The following is a 19,186-nucleotide window of genomic DNA, read 5'->3' as shown; positions in this document are numbered from 1 at the left end:
AGGGGTGCGTTCACTGAGGCTGCGCGGCAAAGCGTCCTGCTTATCTGCCCTTTATCCACACCTGGCGGGACCAAAGGTTCAGCAGGCCTTCCCATCCCAGCCTTCTGGTTCTTCCTGGTATCTGGGGTTCAGGGATCGCGGACTTATCGTGGGACGCCCCACGCATTATGAGTGCCATGTCCTCGTCCTCGCTCCGCCCGCCCCCTGCTCCCGACCTTGCTCCTCACGCCCACAGAGGGCCTGATCGTCGTCGTCTTTCTTCCTGCAGGTCTGCCTACTGAAGGTCACCGACTACCTGGACTGCACCCCGCTTCACTGAGGGTAGAACGATGCTCGTTTTCGACGGCGACTCGGACAGCATCCAGAAGGAGAAGGAGGAGCTTCCGTCTTATCTGGCGTCCCCGACGATCGACTCGACGGATGTCCGCGAGAAGTACCCGGAAACGGTGCTCGTCATCGAGGAAGACAATGTCGCACACGAAGCGAAGACGAGGATTGGGAAGCTGCTGCATCGAATTACTAGGCAGCTTGCGAAGTGGGGCTTGGAGGTCAATGGGTGCGTTGTGTGCCAATATGGAGGTGCGCTATAGTATTGACGGCCGGGCGTGCTGGGCAGGATATCCCCAATTCCGGAGGATCAGCGGACGGACAAACGCTTGTATCAATTCTTCTTCGTCTGGTTCTCCGCGAACGCGAACATCTTGACGTATGTAGAACCAACTCTCTGGCTCATGCACCCGAGTCGTATGCTTACCAAACCAATGTCGGTGTTTAGACTCAGCGCTGGGACTGTCGGGCCTGCGTATTATAGCCTAGGCATCCGCGATTCATTTTATGTGATCCTAGTCGTCGACTTGATGTGAGTGTGGCACGTTGGCTTTCGAGCTTGTTTTCGCTGAACATGATGCAGCACCTGTGCCTTTCCAGCGTTCTTGTAAGCACGGTTTCCTCTGGTATGCATTCCAATGCGCGGGCTCATAGCGTTATACAGCGCGACGTTTGGTCCAAAACTGGGGACGCGCTCGATGGTGCAAAGTCGATTTACGTGGGGGTCAGTGACACCCTACCCACTCGTATGCATATAGACTGACTCCGGGTATAGGTACTACGGTGCCATCATTCCTAGTCTGCTGAACGTACTGTCGATGCAAGGCTACCTCGTCGTGAACAGTATCATTGGCGGACAAGTGCTCGCCGAGGTATCAGGCCACCTGAGCGCAACGGTCGGGATCGTCATCATTGCTCTCACTACATTAATAGTAAGCAGGGGTCGTGCATGCTTATGCGCGTGCGTGGATTGAAACTGTTTTGTCCCATAGATCACGTTCTGCGGTTCCCGGGTCCTCCATTGGTTAGTATCTATTCGTCAATGAAGGACTTGCCCACGTACTGACTACAGACGGCCAGGTATGAAACGCTGATCTGGATACCCAACGTGATCGCCTTCATTGTCATGCTGGCCGTCGGAGGCAAGAACCTTATTAACGCACCAGTGGTGAACCCCGAGCCTGCGCCGGCATCGATGTTCATGTCCTTCGGCGCGTCCCTCTCCGCCACCGTCGTGGCCTGGGCGACGCTCACTCCGGACCACGGTGTCTACCACGACAAAGACGCGTCGGCGTGGAGGGTCTTCATCTATGCGTACCTCGGATTCTTCGTTTCCAGCGTATGTCTTATCCGCTGCATTTGTCTGCGGTCTGGTGGGCTAACCGTGGTCTGTAAAGCTCCCTGCACACATGTTAGGCGCGGCATTTGCTGCTACCGCGGTTTACGTCCCAGAATGGGAAACGGGGCTGGGGGATGGGAACGACGTCGGAGGGCTGGTCGCGGCAATCCTCTCTCCAACTGGCGGGTTCGGCAAGTTCATGCTCGTGCTCCTCAGTCTCACCGCGCCCAGCGCGTGTGCGCCGACGATGTACACTGTATGCACGAGCTTCATGACCATCCACCGCAAGTTCGCGCGCGTGCCGCGCTTTGTCGTCGCCGTGGTCTCCACTGCTATGTATGTCGCCTTTTCATAGCGGGTGGCGGGTCCTGGCTGACGTTGCACTCTAGAATGATCCCGATAGCCATAGTCGGCGCTACCAAGTTCTACAGCACTTTCGTCGACATCCTCGGTACGCTCCACCCGTCTCTCCCAACGCGTCCGCATACTGACCGTCCCGTAGCGCTCATCGGGTACTGGCTCGCGCCCTACTGCGCGATCGCCCTGACCGAGCACTACCTCTTCCGACGCGGGTCCTACTCGCTCACCGCCTACGACGTCCCGAACGCATGGGACACCCCGCGCCATCCCAACCTCCCGAGCGGGTTCGCGGCCATGTGCGCGCTCGGGGCGTCCGTCGCGATCATCGTGCCGTGCATACAGCAAGTGTGGTACACAGGCCCGATCGCGGCGCACGGCACGGGCGACATCGGGATGCTCATGGGCTTCGTGGTCAGCGTGCCCGTGTACGCGCTGGCGAGGGCGGCGGAGCTGTGGTATATCAGGAGGAGGGCGGCGCGGAGGGAGAGCAAGGGCGTCGAGGAGGGGCGTGGGCCTAGTAATATGGCGCCGCGCGCGAGGGGGGCGGGGGACTTGTTTCGACTTTGGTAGTAAACCATGGTGGAACTTTTAACGTTATATGGAGAGGCGCTACTTACAGCATCGCACTTTGCCTACGAACTTACGAAGCTCAGATACCTGTGTACGATGCATCTCATTCGGTTCGTGTTCAGTATCCATTGCTTGCTCATTATGATCTCGTAACGACCAGGACGTGAGCCTCGGACCGGCCAGGGCAATCGACATGCGGCCATTTTGAAAAAGGTACGCGCGCACGAAGCTAGCCCCCACGCAGCCACGCTATCGTCTCGCTTCCCCTCGAGAAAGATGCTAATTATACGTGCCTATCTAGCTGCCTCTTTGCTTCGTGGGGGTCTCGGCGGGAAGATGCTGCCAATGTTGAAATACAGAGGTATACGAGCGTTATTGGTATTTGGGAGGACACGGCGATTTATTGGATGCCGTTCGGGATTTACGTTTCATCTCGTAAACTGTGCCCGCAGAGCATACTATTGCACGGTGATACAGTTCCTGCGGCCGCAATATATGAGCGTCACTGCTGTCTCCGGTGCGATTCGGACACGGGAGCAAACATTATAGTCACGAACTGGCGCCGTCATCCGCATAATGAGATGGACCTGTCAAGTTCCAACGCTAGCGGCATGACACTGGGGCAGGGCCTGTATGAGCGTGGATATGAACGACGAGACAAATACATACGTCCGCTGCCAGGAACATCGGAAGAACGCGCCGCGATATCTGTCAGTGTCAACGCCGGAACGATTTGCCAAAATGCTCCGTTGGTTTCCGAGCGATGCTGCTGATGCGCTACGCAGTTTGAGCGATTACAGGGTTTATTCCGGGCGCATCCATCTGCGCGACGTGCTATAGGAACAGCGCCTCCTGGACGACGATAACAGGCGCCGCGATGTCTTCTGCCATCTCGTCCTGTGCGTTGGACGCGTAGCAGCATGGTCTTGACATGCCGTCGTGCGAAATGAGGCGCATGTGCGTCACTGTACGGGCTCCCCGGGCTCGTAGCTTGCGCCGTTTGTCGTCTGTCGTGCCAGTGCGTACCTGCACTAGTCTCTCGGCACCATCGTGCCGGCGGCGTGTGTTCGGGATGAGTCCTGATAGATCAAACCGAGAAGACACGGAACAAACAAAGACCACTTCCCAGGAGCGAGCGAGTCCGAGCGCGGACCTAACCTGTGGCGGGTTGCTTGCAAGTTGCGCCCTCGGAAGTGCCTGTATCATGCGCAGACCCAGATTGCCCCCGGTTTCGAATTTGCTGCGCCGTGCTTATCCTCCGTCTTACGGCAGGGGTCGAAGAGAGTTGCTGGGCGCGGTGGGAATGCACTGCGCGGCGCCTCTCCTTGGGCTCGCGGTGTTCCGCGGAGGGCGATTTGTCGTTTTGTGGGGGAGAGAGGAGACCGGGGTACGACAGCGGCAGTGCGGAGTTCGGAACTAGGTATGATGGCCGGAGAGGGGTCAATTGATTGGGGCACGCGGTGGTCCTGGAGCTGTGCTCGAGTGCTGTGGTGTCATGAAGTTCAATATCCCGGTTGGCCACGGATATGACAGAGAAGATCATGGCGCTGCAAACTTCAGTCAAGGACGGCGTGACAGACGGCGCGATCGCGAAGACGGCCCAGTGGCCAGTATCAGCGAGCAGATGGTTTGCAAATGCTCTGATTCGCGCAGACGCAGGGAGTGGTGGCAGATGACAAGATGGCGATAGGGGCTCCTGACCGCATGCAGGTCCAGCAGAGCAGAGCACCGAATTTCGAGATGACGCGCCATAGGGGCTCTGCAGCAGCATCCGGTAAACTACCGCGTGAGGTGGCTGACGCTTCACAGCCATGCGGACCGAGTTTCTTGTGGTGGCTGTTGCGGTACACTCAACGCGATCGAGGGCTCTTCTGGCTGCCGCCGGCATGGAAAATGCAAATACGACAGCCCGCCAGCGAGGCGCCCAAGGGCCGTCCGGGGTTCCACGCGCCTGGGGAGAAAGGGAGAAAAAAGGAGGACAATGGGCGGGAACGTCGCTGCCTTCGCGAACGTTGGGGGAAGCAGAGCGGAGGAGACGCATCCTGGAACGGAAGGAGTCGTCCCGTGCACAGATGCCGCCGGCCCAGACGCGTCTATCGCGTCCGACCCACGTTCTCTTCCCATGGTCGCAGCGCGATGGGGATTTGCGGTGGGAAGACCCGTCCCGCTGACGGGTCGGTGGCATCCCCGGGCCACGGAAGACAGAAGTCCTTGATAGGCACCGTTTCATGTTGCGGCGAAAGAACGGGGTGGTGACGTCGCATACTTCGGGGTCTTGTCAAGCTCGAAGGCGAGGTGGTGTGCGGGCAAGAACGTGCCTCGCTATGCAGGGATCATGGGTCGGGGTGGCGGCGGGCATGTGCGCAGGGCGTAGCGATTAGCCTTTCGTGGGTGGCAAGTAGCCGCATGGCACGGTGCGCACCGGCTGCGCTGTCCGGGTATGGGAGCAGAATTGCTGCAATGTCAGAGTGCGGGAGCAGCTGATCAGACGGTCCCTTTGGGTTTGACTCACCGGCTTGCTTCTTAAAATGCGGCAAGTATCCGGCTTGAAGATGCGCCACGGCGCTATGCCACAGAGACGTCTCATCGTCTCATGAACTACGGGTTTGGGGTGTCTTATGAGCGGAGCAGCAGCGAACTTATTGGAGTAGCTTGTCAGAATAAAGCACACTTTCTGGACCTTCTTGCGACATGTTCAGCTGTGGACGCTGCATAGAAAGTACTCGCCGTCAGTTATCGTTCAGGAAGGGCCAACAAAGTTTCACCAGAGAGAAAACGCTGTAATCATGCGACGGAATCTGTTGGGAAGTTTTATGAATCAAATACATCCTTCACAATTCCCCCATTATACCCTTTGAGAAGGGTGCAATTATCAATTGGGAAAAGGCGACGACACCTTTTACCAAGGGAAGATGGGGTTGCGCCTCGCCTTTCCTGTGTGGGCCTCAAACAGTGTCTTGAACGACCTGCACTTCCCTCAAACGGAAACAGTAAAATTTATCTGGTAAACCGTCGTGGTCATCCCCCACACATCTGTTAAGGTTAACTGGCCTCATCCATCGTTGACCATTAATGCCACGTCCTTGCGACAAAAACATTGAACCTGTGGACACACCTTCCGGATCCTGCGTTTACTTGAAGGTTTGTATATACTGAGGCCATTTTGGTAGACGTTTAGATGCCCGATACGTACGTACTACTAGCCTCAAGACGGTGACAGAGTGCATGTATGAGTGAGAGCGCGAACCAATTGGCTCGAATTTCAGACTACTTGGAGACTGGTGTAGACCCCGGAGACTGAGCGAGCAGTAATTCTTGATCGGGTAGGTGGCGGTGACCTGGGTCCCGATCAGGTTCATGAGATCGGCTAGCAATGGCTGGACACATTTCCCGCGCCCTCCCCCATCCTCCCCTCCCTCCTCCATCCTCCCGCCTCCCCGCCTCTTTCCTGTATCCTCGTCTGTCCTTGTCTCTGGCTCCCTGGTTCCTGCCCAAACTACGACCCCCGCAATGGAGGGGACACCTGTACTAGACATCGACTCAGGGCACACCCATCCTAGCACCCCGGCCGGTTCATCAATGGCCTACGCGCCCTCAGCGTCATCTTCCTCCATGCAGAACGGACACGGCTTGGAACATTCGCCAAGTGGTGCTGGCGGACACAATTCCTCTTCAACACAACAGAAGTGCTCCAGCGGACCGTGCGTACTCGGTCCCCGCGCACTCGCTGTATTCCTGCCACAACGCCTGAATGACGCCCTTGTAGACATATACGCTCTCGTATCACGGTTGTCTGTGCAGAAGTAAGTCCCCTCTACTCGAAGTAGCAGCTTCCAAGGATCCCCCCTTGCCGTGTCCGATGTATTCGGTAATATCCTCATGCTTCAAGTTGTGCCGTCCCCGTAAACCTCCCACCGACTCGTCAGCCGCGGAAGAGATATAGCAGCTATAGAGAATATGATGCTGATCCCATCTCGTAGTGCAAACGACTGAAGCTCAAATGCGACCGCCGGACCCCCTGCAGCTCATGTCTTAAACGTGACACGGTACAACGATGCGTTTATTCTCAGGCCGCTGCAGAGAAGGTGTAAGTTGCGCCGTGTCGCCGTTGCCAATCCCCTCTAACTTGCGTCTCCTCTAGGGACGTGCAAACCCTACACAATCGCATTATCGAAATCGAGAGAGTTTTGGCCCAGCTCCAATCAACATCACCGTCGACAACCGTCTCTGCTGCCCTCGCAGGATTGCCCTCACTGCGACAATCGTCGGGTGTTGTTGGCAGCAGTAGGGCCGGCCCTTCTTCCACCGGACAGACCTTGATGGCCGGTCTACCATGCAATGACCGCGCCCTCCTAGCACAGGGCGCCTCCGGTAGCTCTGTTGTAATCAACTTGGAGGACGTTGCCAGCCTATGGCTCAACGAGCTCGAGGATGAAGGCAGCGACCCGAAAGCCGCCAGGACGTCGGCGCAAGACAACCACTCTAGCCCTATGCGACCGTCCACCTCCAGCGTGAGCGTCAAGCTGGAGCCAACAGCCGCGTCAATACCTCCCTGTTCGTTCCCTGTAGGGAGCCAGGTCACTCTTCCCGTTGGCAGCCTACGTACCCTACATCCACCCGCATCCTACGACGTCTTCCTACCTCCACCATCTGCCGGCCCTTCCGCATTACCCCAGGTAACGGCGGCATTAGTCGCTTACCTCCCCGCCGAACCAGAACGCGCTCGTTATCTGAAGGCCTTCCGGGAAACGATGCTCCTCCATCCATGCTTCAACGTTCCCCACTTCGAGCAGCGAATAGCTGCGATCTTCGCCTGGGCCGAGGGTGGTAGTCTGTCGGTCAGCACTGGTCCCATGTCCAAAGCGGATCTCGCCCGTGATATCTTCTTCTCGTCATCGAAGGGCAACGGCTCGAGCAGCAAGAAGGACCAGACCCGCGCATCAGCGTCAGGACCACCCTCAGGCTCCGGCGAGCCGGACAGGAACGCGCCAAAACCCACGCTAAGCTTCTTTGCAGCAGCGAGCGCGGCCTTTGCGTTGGGTGCTCTCATATCCCGGGACGAGGGCCCCGAGCAGTCAGGGCCCTCGGCCCCTGGCGCGCCACCGCCGTCGCCGTCCTCTGATGCTGTGGGCACGTCGGCCACGTTATTCGCGCTGTCAGAACAAGCTCTGCAGCTGTCCGAGAAGACGGCTGCGTACGACCCAGACTCGGTCATGTCCATGGTCCTACAGGTGTTGTTTATGTTGCACGAAGGCCAGATGAGCGTCGCGCAGAATGTCTTCCCTCTGGTGAGTGATATCCTAACATCGTTGGAGAGGCATGCTAATTGCCTGTACAGGTCGGCAAGATGGTCAACGTGGCACGCATGATGGGCTTGGCCATAGACCCGGACGAGTTCCCCGGCACGTTCAACCTCTTCGAAGCCGAGTCGCGTAGGCGACTGTGGTGGGACGTGATCTACTATGACCTGTAAGCCTCTGGATTGCCTTATGCCTTACGTTCTGACCTGTATTGAGCAGCTTCGTTGCCGACTGTATGGGGCACCCTCCGTTGATCGCGGACAACACGCATACAACGCGGTTACCGGCGGACGTCGACGAAGAAAAGTTCACCCCTTCGTCCACCTCACTACCTACATCTGAGAGCGCGGACGGCGATAAGTCGTCGGTATACTTCAGCTTGAAGTGCAGGTAATGCTCAGTTATCGCCGCACAAGTGAGTCCTTCAACTGACGTTGGTCCAGGCTCGCACAGCTCGTCAAGAATGTCAAGAAGCAGACCTTCAGGGATCCCTTGGGGGAAGAGACCGCTGATCTCTCCATCGATTCGGCAAGCAATTTCGAAGGAGACGTCAGCGTCTTCCTCCAGGAGCTGCCTTCGGGTTTCCAACTCGAGATGACACAGGACATGTCGAAGCCCCTTCCTCCCCTTTCCGGCTCTCCCTTCCGCCTTGCCCAGAAGTGCGAGCTTGCCATCCTCGCCCAGCGCTTGATCATGAAGCTCTACCTTCCGTTCCTCAAGGAGGCGGCCGCTCAGAACAAGCCCGCACACCAGGCGGTCTTCGGCACGATCACTGCGGCGCACAACATCGTGTATGCGTCACGCCTGCTACATTCCGTATGGGGCCAGACGCGGCCGGCAGTATTCGACTTTTACGACTTTGGCCGGACGCTGTTCGACGCCGCCGTCGTCTGCGCGCATGCCGTCATCCAGGAGCCGAACAGCATCATCGCAACGGAGGGCATGAAGAGCGTGACGTGCGCCCTGGACGTCCTCAGGGAGCTCGGCTCGTCCCGGATGGGCGTCGAGGGCTCGCACGCCGAAAAGAACGGCGTCGGGAGCAGAAGCGAGGCCGTCCGGATCGTCGAGGCCATGAAGCGAAAGGCGGATGCCGCGCGAGGCGGAGGATCCGCCAGCAGCGCGTCGGCGGGCACGAAGCGAAAGCACGCGGAAGTCGAGTCCGAGCCGCTCGTCGCGTCCTCAGGCTTCCAGCTGCCGTTCGTCGGTGCGTCGGTGAGCTCGTCGAAGCCCGAGCGTCCCCGCCCTTCCGCCGCGGCGTCGTCGTCGCGCGCGGCGCCCGCGCCACCCAAGGAGCCCGCGGCGGTCAACGGGGAGGGGAAGTCGAAGCCCGATGCGAAGAAGCCGCCGAAAGACAGGGAGAAGGAGAAGGGCAAGGAACGGAGTGGACCGAAGGTGTACGACGGCCCGCTCCGGGTCCGGCCCATGACAGGGCAACCGAACCCGAGGAGGCAGCGCACGTCGTCCGTCTCCACCGCTGCTGGGGCGACGCCCGCCCCCTCTGCGCCGCCCCTCGCGCCGGCCGCGCGTGCTGCGCCCCCGCCGCCTTCGCCGCTCACGTCTACGATCCAGACTTCCCTTCCGAACACGTCGAACCGTGCGTCTGTGTCGGTGCCTGAGTCGCCCTCTGTGTCTACGCCGTACGAGAGCTACCCGCCACCGCCGCCGCCGGCGTCGAACGGTCATGAGCCCATGCAGCAACCGCAAGAGGACTACAATATGCAGTACAGCAGCGGAGACGACATCGTTGATGACCGGCGGTACAGCGCGCAGAGCAGCTACGACTCGCCTCAGTCTGCGGTGATGTACGAACCTCAGCCCCAGGGCCGGTACGCACCCCAGAGTTCCTCCGCATATCCCCCCACTCCCACTCAGCACGGGTACTACTTGCAATACCCGCCCGACGACGGCTCTTCTCCGGCATACGCGAGCAGTCCTGCGGTCCACACGCACCCGCTGACCATGAACATGGTCGGCCCCTCGCCTCTCACATCGAATGGGCCGAACCCGGGCGGCATCGCGCCGACGATGACGACCATGCCGCATGGTCACGAGCAGCAGCAACAGCAGCAGCCACAGCACTACATGCAGCAGCCACAGGACCGATCCCACCATTCCTCGTACGGGCACCCTTCGCACCCTCATATGGCGGAGCAAGGGCGGCAGGTCGCGCCGCACGAGTACGCACCGCCGCCCAGCTCGCACGGGCATGGACATGGGCACGGACACCCGCACGCACCGATGCCGGTGCCGTCCCACGTCCAGGGATGGCCGCAGCAGGGTTCGCCGGGGCCCCCGCCAGGCCCCGACATGTGGGGGGAGTACAAGTTCTACAATATGACTGGATGAGGGCCGCGCGGGCTTTTATTGATGGATATTTATCACTTCCTATTCGCTTCCTCTCCTTATTGGCACGTCTGCCGCCCCCATGTACGCCACTATTACTTGACACTACTACTACCACTACTTTTCCCGCACACCTACATACGCCGCTCCCTTCCCATTTCACGCCATCTCCCACTCGATCTATCTCGCAGGCGGACCTGCATACTACACCTCCCTTATCCCTTCCGTCCTTCACATCGAAAACATGGTCCGAATGTCCCCTCCCCACCCGCTTAACCTCGTCCCACCCTACGTCTCGGATGCGCTATACACGCAAGCCGACCCACCATTTCTCTTCGTCTTTTGGCAGCTTCAATGCAGGAGAGGATCTGTTCCATGTACCTTATTAGTTTCCTCTACGGCGTTTGTCATATCCTACCCACCCATGTCGTTATGCCTCCCGGATCCTCTGTATCCCTACCCACCTACAGATACCCGTCAATAGACACCCTCCGTACAGGGCAGTGTTTGCGGGCCGCGTCCATCAACCGTGAGGCTGCGCGTTCGGGTGCCTGCGTCGGAGGTGCGTTCGTATGACCAGCTTCCTTCATTAACCCTGCTCACCGCCATTGGCCCGCGAAAAACAGGGCTATGCCTCGGGCCCGCTGTGAGAGGCGGCGACTCGCTTTTGGTGCTCGCGCAGCGCGCGACAGCTGTGATTTGGACAGCGGCGACCGAGCGTGAGGTAGCTTGGGCACGGGCAGCACGGAACGCTGCCTGCCGGGTGCGCTCGCGGTTCTGATGTCGGTCCTGGGGCCACGGCGGACCGCGCGCCGGGCCGCGCGGGGGCTGCCATCCTGGCGAGAAAGGCAGTCGTTGAGTTCGTCAGACGCGGGGCAGCGTGCAGCGTTGCCACGCGCCCGGTCTAGCCGTGTATGACGTTGTTTGGGAACCCGTGGATGCCACTAGCACGAACAGGTTGTGTCGCCGGACAAACAGCAGGTGCGTTCTGCGAGCACCCGACATTAATTGTAAGCTTTGTATCGCGAAGAACAGGGCGTATGTCAGCGGTGCTATCGGGACCGGCGGGATATCAGCCGCGGGGCGAGGGCATGCTGTCATAGCAATACGCCAGTCCGCAGAAGTCATTCGGGAATCAGGTGAGAGCGATGGTTATTATTGAATTGGCGAGGCGACGATCGCGATCTGACTCTCAAGAAGGATCTTCCGACCAACACCATGGGGAGCCTGACCAAATGACCTGGGCGTCGGGAGCGGTTTGGGCCAGGAGACACCCGGAAAGGTGTGCGAGACGACGCGCGGGTAAGACCTGCGCACCTCGTCGACTCCTCCTCGACCGCCGTCCAACATGCCACCGAGGTCTGTTAAGCAGTCGTGGGTGCGATGAGCTTAAATTTTCCAGCTGCAGGAAATATCGGCTCGTGCAGTCCGTCGGAGGGAACCGAAGCGCAGGGCGGCGCACGCTGCGGGGGGTCTTCCGTGAAGACATCGTGTTGCCCATTTCCGTTACTCCGCGTTTCTCACTGCGTGCGCATGTGCTGGCGCGCCCCGCTGAATGTTCCAGCATCTCATGACACCGCATGCCCATGATGCGCGAAGCCTTCTTCGCGGGGTCGCGAGGCCCTCTCCTCCCAGATTTATCCGGTGTGTCGGTTTAAAAGGCGTGCGCACCAGTGGTCGGGACGTCGTGCTCCTCGCTACCAGCCCCTCCCCTACATAGGACCCAGCCCACACACAAAATGTCTGCCTTCGTCCGCCTCGCCGCCCTCCTCGTCTTCGCGCGCGTCGCGCTCGCCGCGCCGTCGGCGACCGACTGCACGGGCACGATCTCGTCGTTGGACGACGTCGCCGCCGCGGTCAAGTGCACGACCGTGAACATCAACTCGTTCACCGTGCCCGCTGGGGAGACGTTCAACCTCGACCTCGCGACGGGCACAACCGTGAACATGCGTGCGTCTTCGCGCGGCTGCAATGCCGAGGATAGCTCACCTATTCCTGGCGTCTTAATGCAGAGGGCGACGTGACCTTCGCCGTCAAGAACTGGGACGGCCCTCTCTTCCAAGTCAGGTTCGTTTTGCGCACACTATTACGTCGAACTGCGTGCTGAAAGGAGCTTACAGCGGGAAGTCGATCACATGTAGGTTTGCGAAGGCGTGCGTGCGCGTTCGATTGGTGCTCATGCGTGTGCTCCCGCGTAAGTTAACGGTAACGGACATACGTTCGATGGGAACGGCCCATCGTACTGGGTAAGACGTCATGGCATTCTCTTGGCAGACGAAGTGCGTGCTGACTGTTTGTATAGGATGGCCAGGGTGGCAATGGCGGTGTCACCAAACCAGCGCCCATGATGAAGTACGTCGGGCCTTGCCAGCTCAAGGAAGCACCCTGTCTTACAAGGTTTCGTTATTCTTGACCAGGATCAAAATATCTGGTACCTACACGGTCAGTGCCTTCGCAGAACTGTCTAAACCGCGAACTCACTTGCGCGGCTACAGAACGTGAAGGTTCTCAACTCGCCGGCTCGGGTGTACAGTGTATCGAACCCCGCTCCGCTTACCATGTCGCAGCTGACCATCGACGACTGTGAGGCAAATATTACTCCATACACGCATGCTGAATGCTGATTTACCTTCTACGACGCAGCTGCTGGAGATGCTCCCAACTCGAAGAGCGACGGGAAGGCAGCGGGCCACAACACCGACGGATTCGACTGCAGCACCACTGACCTGACCATCCAGGACAGGTAAGTCGGCTGTTATCTCGCTCGATATGGTCGTCTTTTTGTATATCGACTGACATTGCTTTCAGCACGATCCACAACCAGGACGACTGCTTGGCCATCAACAAGGGCAGCAACATCGTTTTCCAGCGCAACACCTGCACCGGTGGACACGGCATCTCGGTTGTAAGTACCCTTCGAGGATCCCTCCATGACATGCCTTTATTGACAGTCTCGCAACTCCCAGGGCTCGATTGACTCCGACGTCACCGTCTCTGGCATTGTCATTAGCGGCAACACCATCACCAACAAGTACGTATACACGACTCTCTGCCGCCGTGCCGATGATTCTGTGAATATATTCTCACCGCGCTCTGCTCCCAAAGCGACCAAGCACTCCGCATCAAGACCAAGTCTGCTGCAACGTCCTCGACCGTCACCAACATCACCTACTCCGGGAACACAGGCACCGGTCTCCGCCAGTTCGGTGTCCTCATTGACCAGGTACGCGCCCAACTCCTGACTCCATCTAGACGCCATCCCCGTACCAGCAGTCGGTACTGACTGTACGCCAAACAGAGCTACCCCGACACCCTCGGCACGCCCGGAACCGGCGTCAAGCTCTCCGTACGTGTCTACCCTCCCTCTTGCGCGTGCGCAACGCTCTAATCACACCGCACAGGGCGTGAACTTCGTCGGCGCGACCAACAGCCTCACCGTGAACAGCGACGCCGAGCGCGTCGCCGTCAACTGCGGCTCCGGCTCCTGCACCGGTCAGTCGCCCACCCACCCTTCCCACACCCCATGTGTTTTCCCCGTCACTCACACACATCTCCGCTAGGCACCTGGGACTGGTCTGCGCTGAAGGTGACGGGCGGCAAGGCGGGCCCGATCACGAACTTCTCCGGGATCAAGAACTTCTCGCAGTGAACGACCACAATGAAGCCTGAAGATGTCCTCGCGTGTGTACGGATGCCGGAATGGGTCGCGGTTCCTGGCCAAGGTCGATACTGGATTGGGTGTGAAGGTTCCGCTCGCGGGAACGCTTCTTGCTGATGTACGAGTATGACGAGCGGTTTCTCCGTCGAGGAGATAATGCGAAGATCGAATGCCGTTCCTGTACACGTGCGGAAACTTTCGAAGTGGCTGTGATATGGTATGAGTGCGGGACGGCCGGCGCCGCGGCGCCGGGTGGGCACACCGCGGGCACATATATACATGTGTAAGTTGGAACATGGGGAATACAGCAAGGAGAGTGGCGATCAGCGGCCCGCGAGACGGCCATTGTCTGTGTGGAGCACGGCCCGGAAGAACGCTTTCGACTGAAATACTGAGCAGAGTCTTGGAGGGAATCCAGAGAGAAAGCATACAGATCACAACACAGCAGCAACAAGCGCAGCAGCAGACACCGCGGCCACGACGCTCCACGCGCCTCTCGCCGCACCATTGTCGCTGCTCGTGTCCGTATCCCCGGACGCCGCGTTCCCGCTCCCCGATGAGGTCGTCGAACTGCTACTGCTCGTTTTGACGAGCCCGGAGTCACTGAAGGGCTGGTTCCAGAAGAACTGGGCGTCTTCGGGATACGCCTTCTTCGCGTTCGCGAGCATCCATGCTGCGTACGCCCCGTCCGCGTCCCCGTAGGTCGCGCCGACTGCGACGATATCCGGGTACAATTCCGACGCGGTCTCGGTGCCCGCGTCTTGCTTGAGCGCGTAGTCGAGCGCGGTCTTGATCGTTGTGCCGTTCGAGGTCGTCAGGTTCCAGGCATCATAGCCGATGTATGCTCCGATCTTCGCGTTGGTCTGTGTGCGGGAGGGCGTGAGTTTGGGCTTGTTGGGACCTGTGGGGCTCAGGGGGGAGGTACTCACGATCATGGCGGCGATGTTGTAGGCGCGGTAGTGGTACGGGCGTGTCCGCGCGGTCTCCAGTGGCTGTGAGAGGGGTGGACGACCTGTTAACTTTCTTGAAATACCCAGGCACGGGAGAACGGTACCTGGTCGCCGTTCGCGTCGATCTGCCACATGTACTGCGTGGTGAAGTACTTCTCCAGCGTCGCCTTTGCGCCGGTAGTATCTCCGACGAGCACCTGTAGCGCCGCGAGCTGGTTGTAGTAGAACGTCCCGTGGTTGCTGCGCGCACGCGTCAGTGTGGGCTGCCTCTGCAGTACAGGATGTGATGCTTACTTCTCGGCGGCCTCCTCTTCGAGCGCGATTGACGCGGTGGTGAGCCAGGTGGTGTAGTTCGCGGCCCACGTCGTGAAGCCCGCGTCGATTTCCGAGGTCCACTCCGCGGCGTTGCCCTCGCGCAGGATCAGCACCCCACTGACGAGTTTCGCCATGCACTTCAGGTCGCTGTAAACACACACCCAGGTCAGTCCTCCGCAGCCCTCCGCAGCCGCGTCCGTCCGTCCTCACACGCGCACTCACAGAACACCCGTATGCTGCCCGACCTGGCCGTCCGGCCCGCGCGCCATCTGCGCGTAGTTGAGATTCGGGTTCATGGCCGTATCCGCGTCGAGGAACCACGACTTGACAAAAGTCGCGACGTTGCCCGAGTACGTGCCGCTGCCCTTGATCGCCCACGCAAGCGCGTTGTAGAGCACCGCGTCCGCGAGGTCCGAGAACGCGCCGACGTCGTTCACGAGCCGGCCGTCGGGGTTGAACTGCCCGTCGCGCGTCTCGTACGGGCACGTTGTCCAGACTGCGCAAATGGTGGGGCGTGGTTACTATCGACTGCGGAGGAAGAGGAATGGGCGCGGCGGGCGCGGGAGAACGGATCCTGCGTACCTTCTTCGTCCGTGAGCGCGGTAGTGTTACCGACGCTCGTGCAGTTTGGCCAGGAGCTGGATAGGGCGCACGGTCAGATTATAGGGAGCTCGGTGTGTGCATGAACAGTTCGTACTATGGTGCCCAGCTCATGTAGTCGTGCTTGTCGCCGGAAGGAGGGGTAACAGATTTGTTCATTACGGCTGTATCGCGTCAGCTCACGGCGCGTTGGGTAGATACAATGTGCACTTACTCCAGGGACCCTCGCTAGCGAGAGAGGTGGCCCACGAGATGATGGTCGCCTGCGCCTCGGTGGTGATATTGCTGAAGTCCTTTGCAAGGACATAGGTGGGGTCGACGAAGTCGTTCGCATAGCTGGTCACGGCGCGGACGGAGAGCGGCTGTATGAGAAGTACGCCCAGAGAGAGGGAGATGGCCGCGGAGAGCCCGGCGGAGGCAGACGACCGCATTGCAGCGGAAAGAGGGGTAACTTTGCGAGAAAGGACAGGCGGTCGGGGCTAGCACAGAGAATCCAGGAGCCTCAGGCGACGAGCAAAGGAAACAGAGAATGAGAGAGAGGGCAGTGTCGCAGGTTGGTGGGTGAACTGCTGTCTAGATGTTTTGCAATTGGGCATAGCAGGCTGAGTCCCGTCCGACTCGCTGCCGCCTGCGGGCCTGGTACCCCTGATCGCCCAGCGGGGAATGGGCTGAAATGGGCGGCGTCAGTGTCTGTGCATTTCATTGCCAAGCCTGCTCCTGATACGCTGGACGCCTTGGCTCATCCGTCGTTCCGCCATCCGGGTGGGGCGCGGAATACGCAAAAATGAAGGTTGCCGTGTCTCGTCGCATTTGGCAGGTGCTGTGGTTCGCAGTGCTGCAGTGCTCGCTCCAAGAAGAATGCTGTCTTGAACGGTGTTGGACAGAACGAGTCGGAGGAGGTCTCGGGCGCAACGCCGAGACTCGAGGCTGCGCTGTCGCAAGTAGCGCGGACGCTGGATGAGGCCCGTTTTGAGTGAGTCCGAGAAGCCGAGATCATCGGAGGTGTCGAGTCGGCCCGCGTTCTCATTTTACCACAGACGCCCACACCGCTAACGGCCTTGGCATGTCCACCACTGGAGTTCAGCTATGTTGCTACAGAATGTACCGCATTAATGGGGTAGTGGTAACCTGGGTCGTTGCCATCGACCCGCCGGGGGTTCGATTCCCCCTTAATGCATATGGACATAGCCCGTGTACTCTTTTTCGCATCGTGCGGGTAAGACAGAGCCTTGACGCTTACCACTGGCATTAATGTACACATCCCGTCATCTTCATTATATTTGGGAATGGACTGGTTGCAAAGAGACGCGCTTGCTGTGGGCGAGTGATGCACAGGCGGTAGGTTGCATGTTCTGCGAGCGATTGAACAATGTAGCTTCGGTTAAGCCGCATATAGCCACCTGTTGGAAATGTTAGTGTGAGACTTCGCGCGAACAGAGGAACGGGGGGCGGACGCACGTATGGAGTTGTACCAGGTATTCGACAAAAAGTGATCAGGGTCACCGAGGCAAGTCCAGAGCGCAAGCGATGGAGAGGGTAAGAGGAAGAGGGACGACAGAGGGAAAACAGCCCCGACGGAAGGTGTCGAGTTATATGTAGGAGTCGAAGTGGAAGATGGCGCGGGATTTGAATAACTGACATTTGGTGACCCAAAAAGGTCGTCTTACTGCTAGAATCTGTCATGTCTGGCGTGCCCTCGATCGTAGAGGTGATATTTGAAGTGGGGAAGTGGTACGCTGGAGCGTTCCCTAGAGTGGGCGTCAAATCCTCGGTAGTACCGTCCTGCTTCGCTGATGGGCAGAGAGCGCGATTGACAAACGCTAGTGAAGATCGAGGGGAGCTTGAACGGTACAGTGAACGGCTGCAAACATAGAATAATTTGCGTGTATGAAGTGAGGAATCACCAATAGCATGTAGTATGTACATGTATGGGTGACGCCGCGACAATCTTCTCGCGCTCGAGGAATCTCTACTTCGGCATCGCGGTCATGAGTTGTACAAACTAGTTGGTCGGGTGAGAATGGACAGAGGGAAGTGTGATCTGAAGCAAGGAGCGTACGTATACTCAGACGGTGCCGACACAGCTCTGAGAGGTGACCGGTCGCTACTCACAGGGTGCCCCAAGAGAGGACGAATCATACGGCAGTGTCCTAGGCCGCGGTCCATAGGTGACGGCTGTGGATTCCTGAGGCTCGCGAGCTGGCTCGCGGCAGCGGGAAGCATCCTTGCGCGCTCAGTGCTCCGAGTTGTGGCCGCGTTCCGGTTTCGACCAGGTAGGTAAGTCATCTTGAATGTGCATCGTTTCATCCCAACAATAACGAACTTACCTAGTCCCTCTTCAGTTGCTCCAACGTCACCGCACCGTCCAACGTGTCTAAGGAGTACAAAGTGCACGACTTGTGCGGCCTAAATGACACATGGACGCAGGAGCAGGGTCGGGTCCACCGTCCACATCCATTGTGCGCTATTTTCGAGCCGCCATACAAGTCACGGCCCGCCTCGGGAAGTCTGCCGGTGGGTTCCCAGGTATACTCCCTCGCCTCGCAGGGAACCGCCCGTAAATCTTCCGCGACGGCGACGAGCGAGAAACTTCCGTCATGACGCACAAAGCCAAATCTTCGCGAAGCATGCGGCAGTCGAGTCAGCGTTTCAATAGCAGTTCCGGGAGCGTACAGTCACCGCGAAGACGCCCGCTGCGCGGACCTCGAGCCTCGGAAACAAGACACCACGTACCGGGAGAGATCCGACGTCCCGTCAAGTGTATACGGTTCCCGAGCCCGCTAGATGGACGTTCGTCGTTGTGCTTATCGCGGAATCCTCGCCGTGCAATCTGCTCGCGATCGCCGTCGAGGCCACCACGCGTGATATACTTTGCGACACTACAAGGGCAGTGGACCACCGGTGACCACGGGTCAATGGCTTTGGGAACTGTAGACGTGCGTTGTGTGTATTCTGGGAAGAGGAGTGCTCAGTCGCCGTGAAATCTGCTCGTAATCGCCGTCGAGGCTGATGCGGTCCACCACGCGTGATATGCTTCACGCCAGTACAAGGACAGTTGGCCACGGGTCAATGGTGCTGGGAAATGCGGGTGCGCGTTGTGTGTGCGCTGGGAAGAGGATGACTAGACGTTGATGTAATAGCGCTGGTGGACGGATGACCCTGGCTCGTTCTGCGAGCAGTAGACATGCATAGCCAACAGTGATCAATGGCTTGCCGGGCGGAGGAGAGTCCCTGCAAGAAGACAAGGGTTGGAGTGAACGCCAGTACGAGAGACGTCGCAGGAAGGCAGAAGCGACGAGGCATGTCCAACCTTACCTCCGGAAGCATCCCTGGACATCATCGCTATGCCGTGTGTCTTCACGTGCAGGGTATCGTCACCAGAAGTCGCGGAAGCCTACGAGTGAGCGCGTGCGGTCCGAACCTA

The 19,186-nt window shown here is 58.9% G+C and overlaps 5 protein-coding genes and 1 non-coding gene across 6 annotated transcripts; 5 read left to right on the top strand and 1 right to left on the bottom strand.

Moving 5' to 3' along the window:
* The first annotated feature begins 211 nt into the window (after nt 1-211).
* TRAVEDRAFT_154691 (uncharacterized protein) lies at nt 212-2,658 on the top strand. Its single transcript, XM_008045496.1, has 11 exons — nt 212-556; nt 617-706; nt 776-859; nt 911-934; nt 992-1,051; nt 1,103-1,259; nt 1,320-1,351; nt 1,408-1,666; nt 1,725-2,002; nt 2,056-2,117; nt 2,169-2,658. Exons 1-11 carry the CDS (start codon nt 330-332, stop codon nt 2,594-2,596), a joined length of 1,701 nt encoding a protein of 566 aa, XP_008043687.1. The 5' UTR covers nt 212-329; the 3' UTR covers nt 2,597-2,658.
* A 3,918-nt stretch (nt 2,659-6,576) lies between these two features.
* TRAVEDRAFT_104792 (uncharacterized protein) lies at nt 6,577-6,813 on the top strand (the record flags this gene model as incomplete). The annotated part of the gene is made up of 2 exons (XM_008045495.1): nt 6,577-6,683; nt 6,738-6,813. Coding segments are annotated over 2 exons (183 nt in total), but the record flags the coding sequence as incomplete, so codon positions are not given.
* Nucleotides 6,814-7,086: 273 nt separating this feature from the next.
* TRAVEDRAFT_134072 (uncharacterized protein) lies at nt 7,087-8,290 on the top strand (the record flags this gene model as incomplete). The annotated part of the gene is made up of 3 exons (XM_008045494.1): nt 7,087-7,884; nt 7,935-8,065; nt 8,116-8,290. The coding sequence occupies 3 exons, from the start codon at nt 7,087-7,089 to the stop codon at nt 8,288-8,290; spliced, it is 1,104 nt and encodes a 367-aa protein (XP_008043685.1).
* Nucleotides 8,291-11,978: 3,688 nt separating this feature from the next.
* TRAVEDRAFT_52416 (endo-polygalacturonase PG1) lies at nt 11,979-13,888 on the top strand (the record flags this gene model as incomplete). The annotated part of the gene is made up of 14 exons (XM_008045274.1): nt 11,979-12,189; nt 12,252-12,306; nt 12,360-12,376; nt 12,439-12,485; nt 12,542-12,591; nt 12,657-12,681; nt 12,735-12,822; nt 12,883-12,982; nt 13,048-13,144; nt 13,206-13,270; nt 13,345-13,462; nt 13,538-13,585; nt 13,641-13,731; nt 13,800-13,888. 14 exons carry the CDS (start codon nt 11,979-11,981, stop codon nt 13,886-13,888), a joined length of 1,101 nt encoding a protein of 366 aa, XP_008043465.1.
* A 443-nt stretch (nt 13,889-14,331) lies between these two features.
* Nucleotides 14,332-16,193, bottom strand: TRAVEDRAFT_134358 (chondroitin AC/alginate lyase; the record flags this gene model as incomplete). Its single annotated transcript, XM_008045493.1, has 8 exons — nt 14,332-14,760; nt 14,827-14,889; nt 14,931-15,087; nt 15,142-15,309; nt 15,385-15,658; nt 15,745-15,800; nt 15,860-15,926; nt 15,977-16,193. 8 exons carry the CDS (start codon nt 16,191-16,193, stop codon nt 14,332-14,334), a joined length of 1,431 nt encoding a protein of 476 aa, XP_008043684.1.
* A 675-nt stretch (nt 16,194-16,868) lies between these two features.
* TRAVEDRAFT_t214 lies at nt 16,869-16,939 on the top strand. Its single transcript has one exon. It is a non-coding gene; the product is annotated as a tRNA-Gly (tRNA).
* Nucleotides 16,940-19,186: the final 2,247 nt, after the last annotated feature.

The sequence above is a fragment of the Trametes versicolor genome, assembly GCF_000271585.1.
Source record: "Trametes versicolor FP-101664 SS1 unplaced genomic scaffold TRAVEscaffold_12, whole genome shotgun sequence".
Classification (NCBI taxonomy): domain Eukaryota; kingdom Fungi; phylum Basidiomycota; class Agaricomycetes; order Polyporales; family Polyporaceae; genus Trametes; species Trametes versicolor.
The sequence above is the reverse complement of the archived record's forward strand: the minus strand, read 5'-3'. Positions and strand labels throughout refer to the sequence as shown.

Bases quoted from the DNA above. Each gene is read 5' to 3' on its own strand.
- TRAVEDRAFT_154691 (XM_008045496.1), top strand. From the start codon at position 330: ATGCTCGTTTTCGACGGCGACTCGGACAGCATCCAGAAGGAGAAGGAG. The intron at 707-775 runs GTATGTAGAACC...GTCGGTGTTTAG, and splicing joins GCGAACGCGAACATCTTGAC to ACTCAGCGCTGGGACTGTCG. The intron at 860-910 runs GTGAGTGTGGCA...AACATGATGCAG, and splicing joins ATCCTAGTCGTCGACTTGAT to CACCTGTGCCTTTCCAGCGT.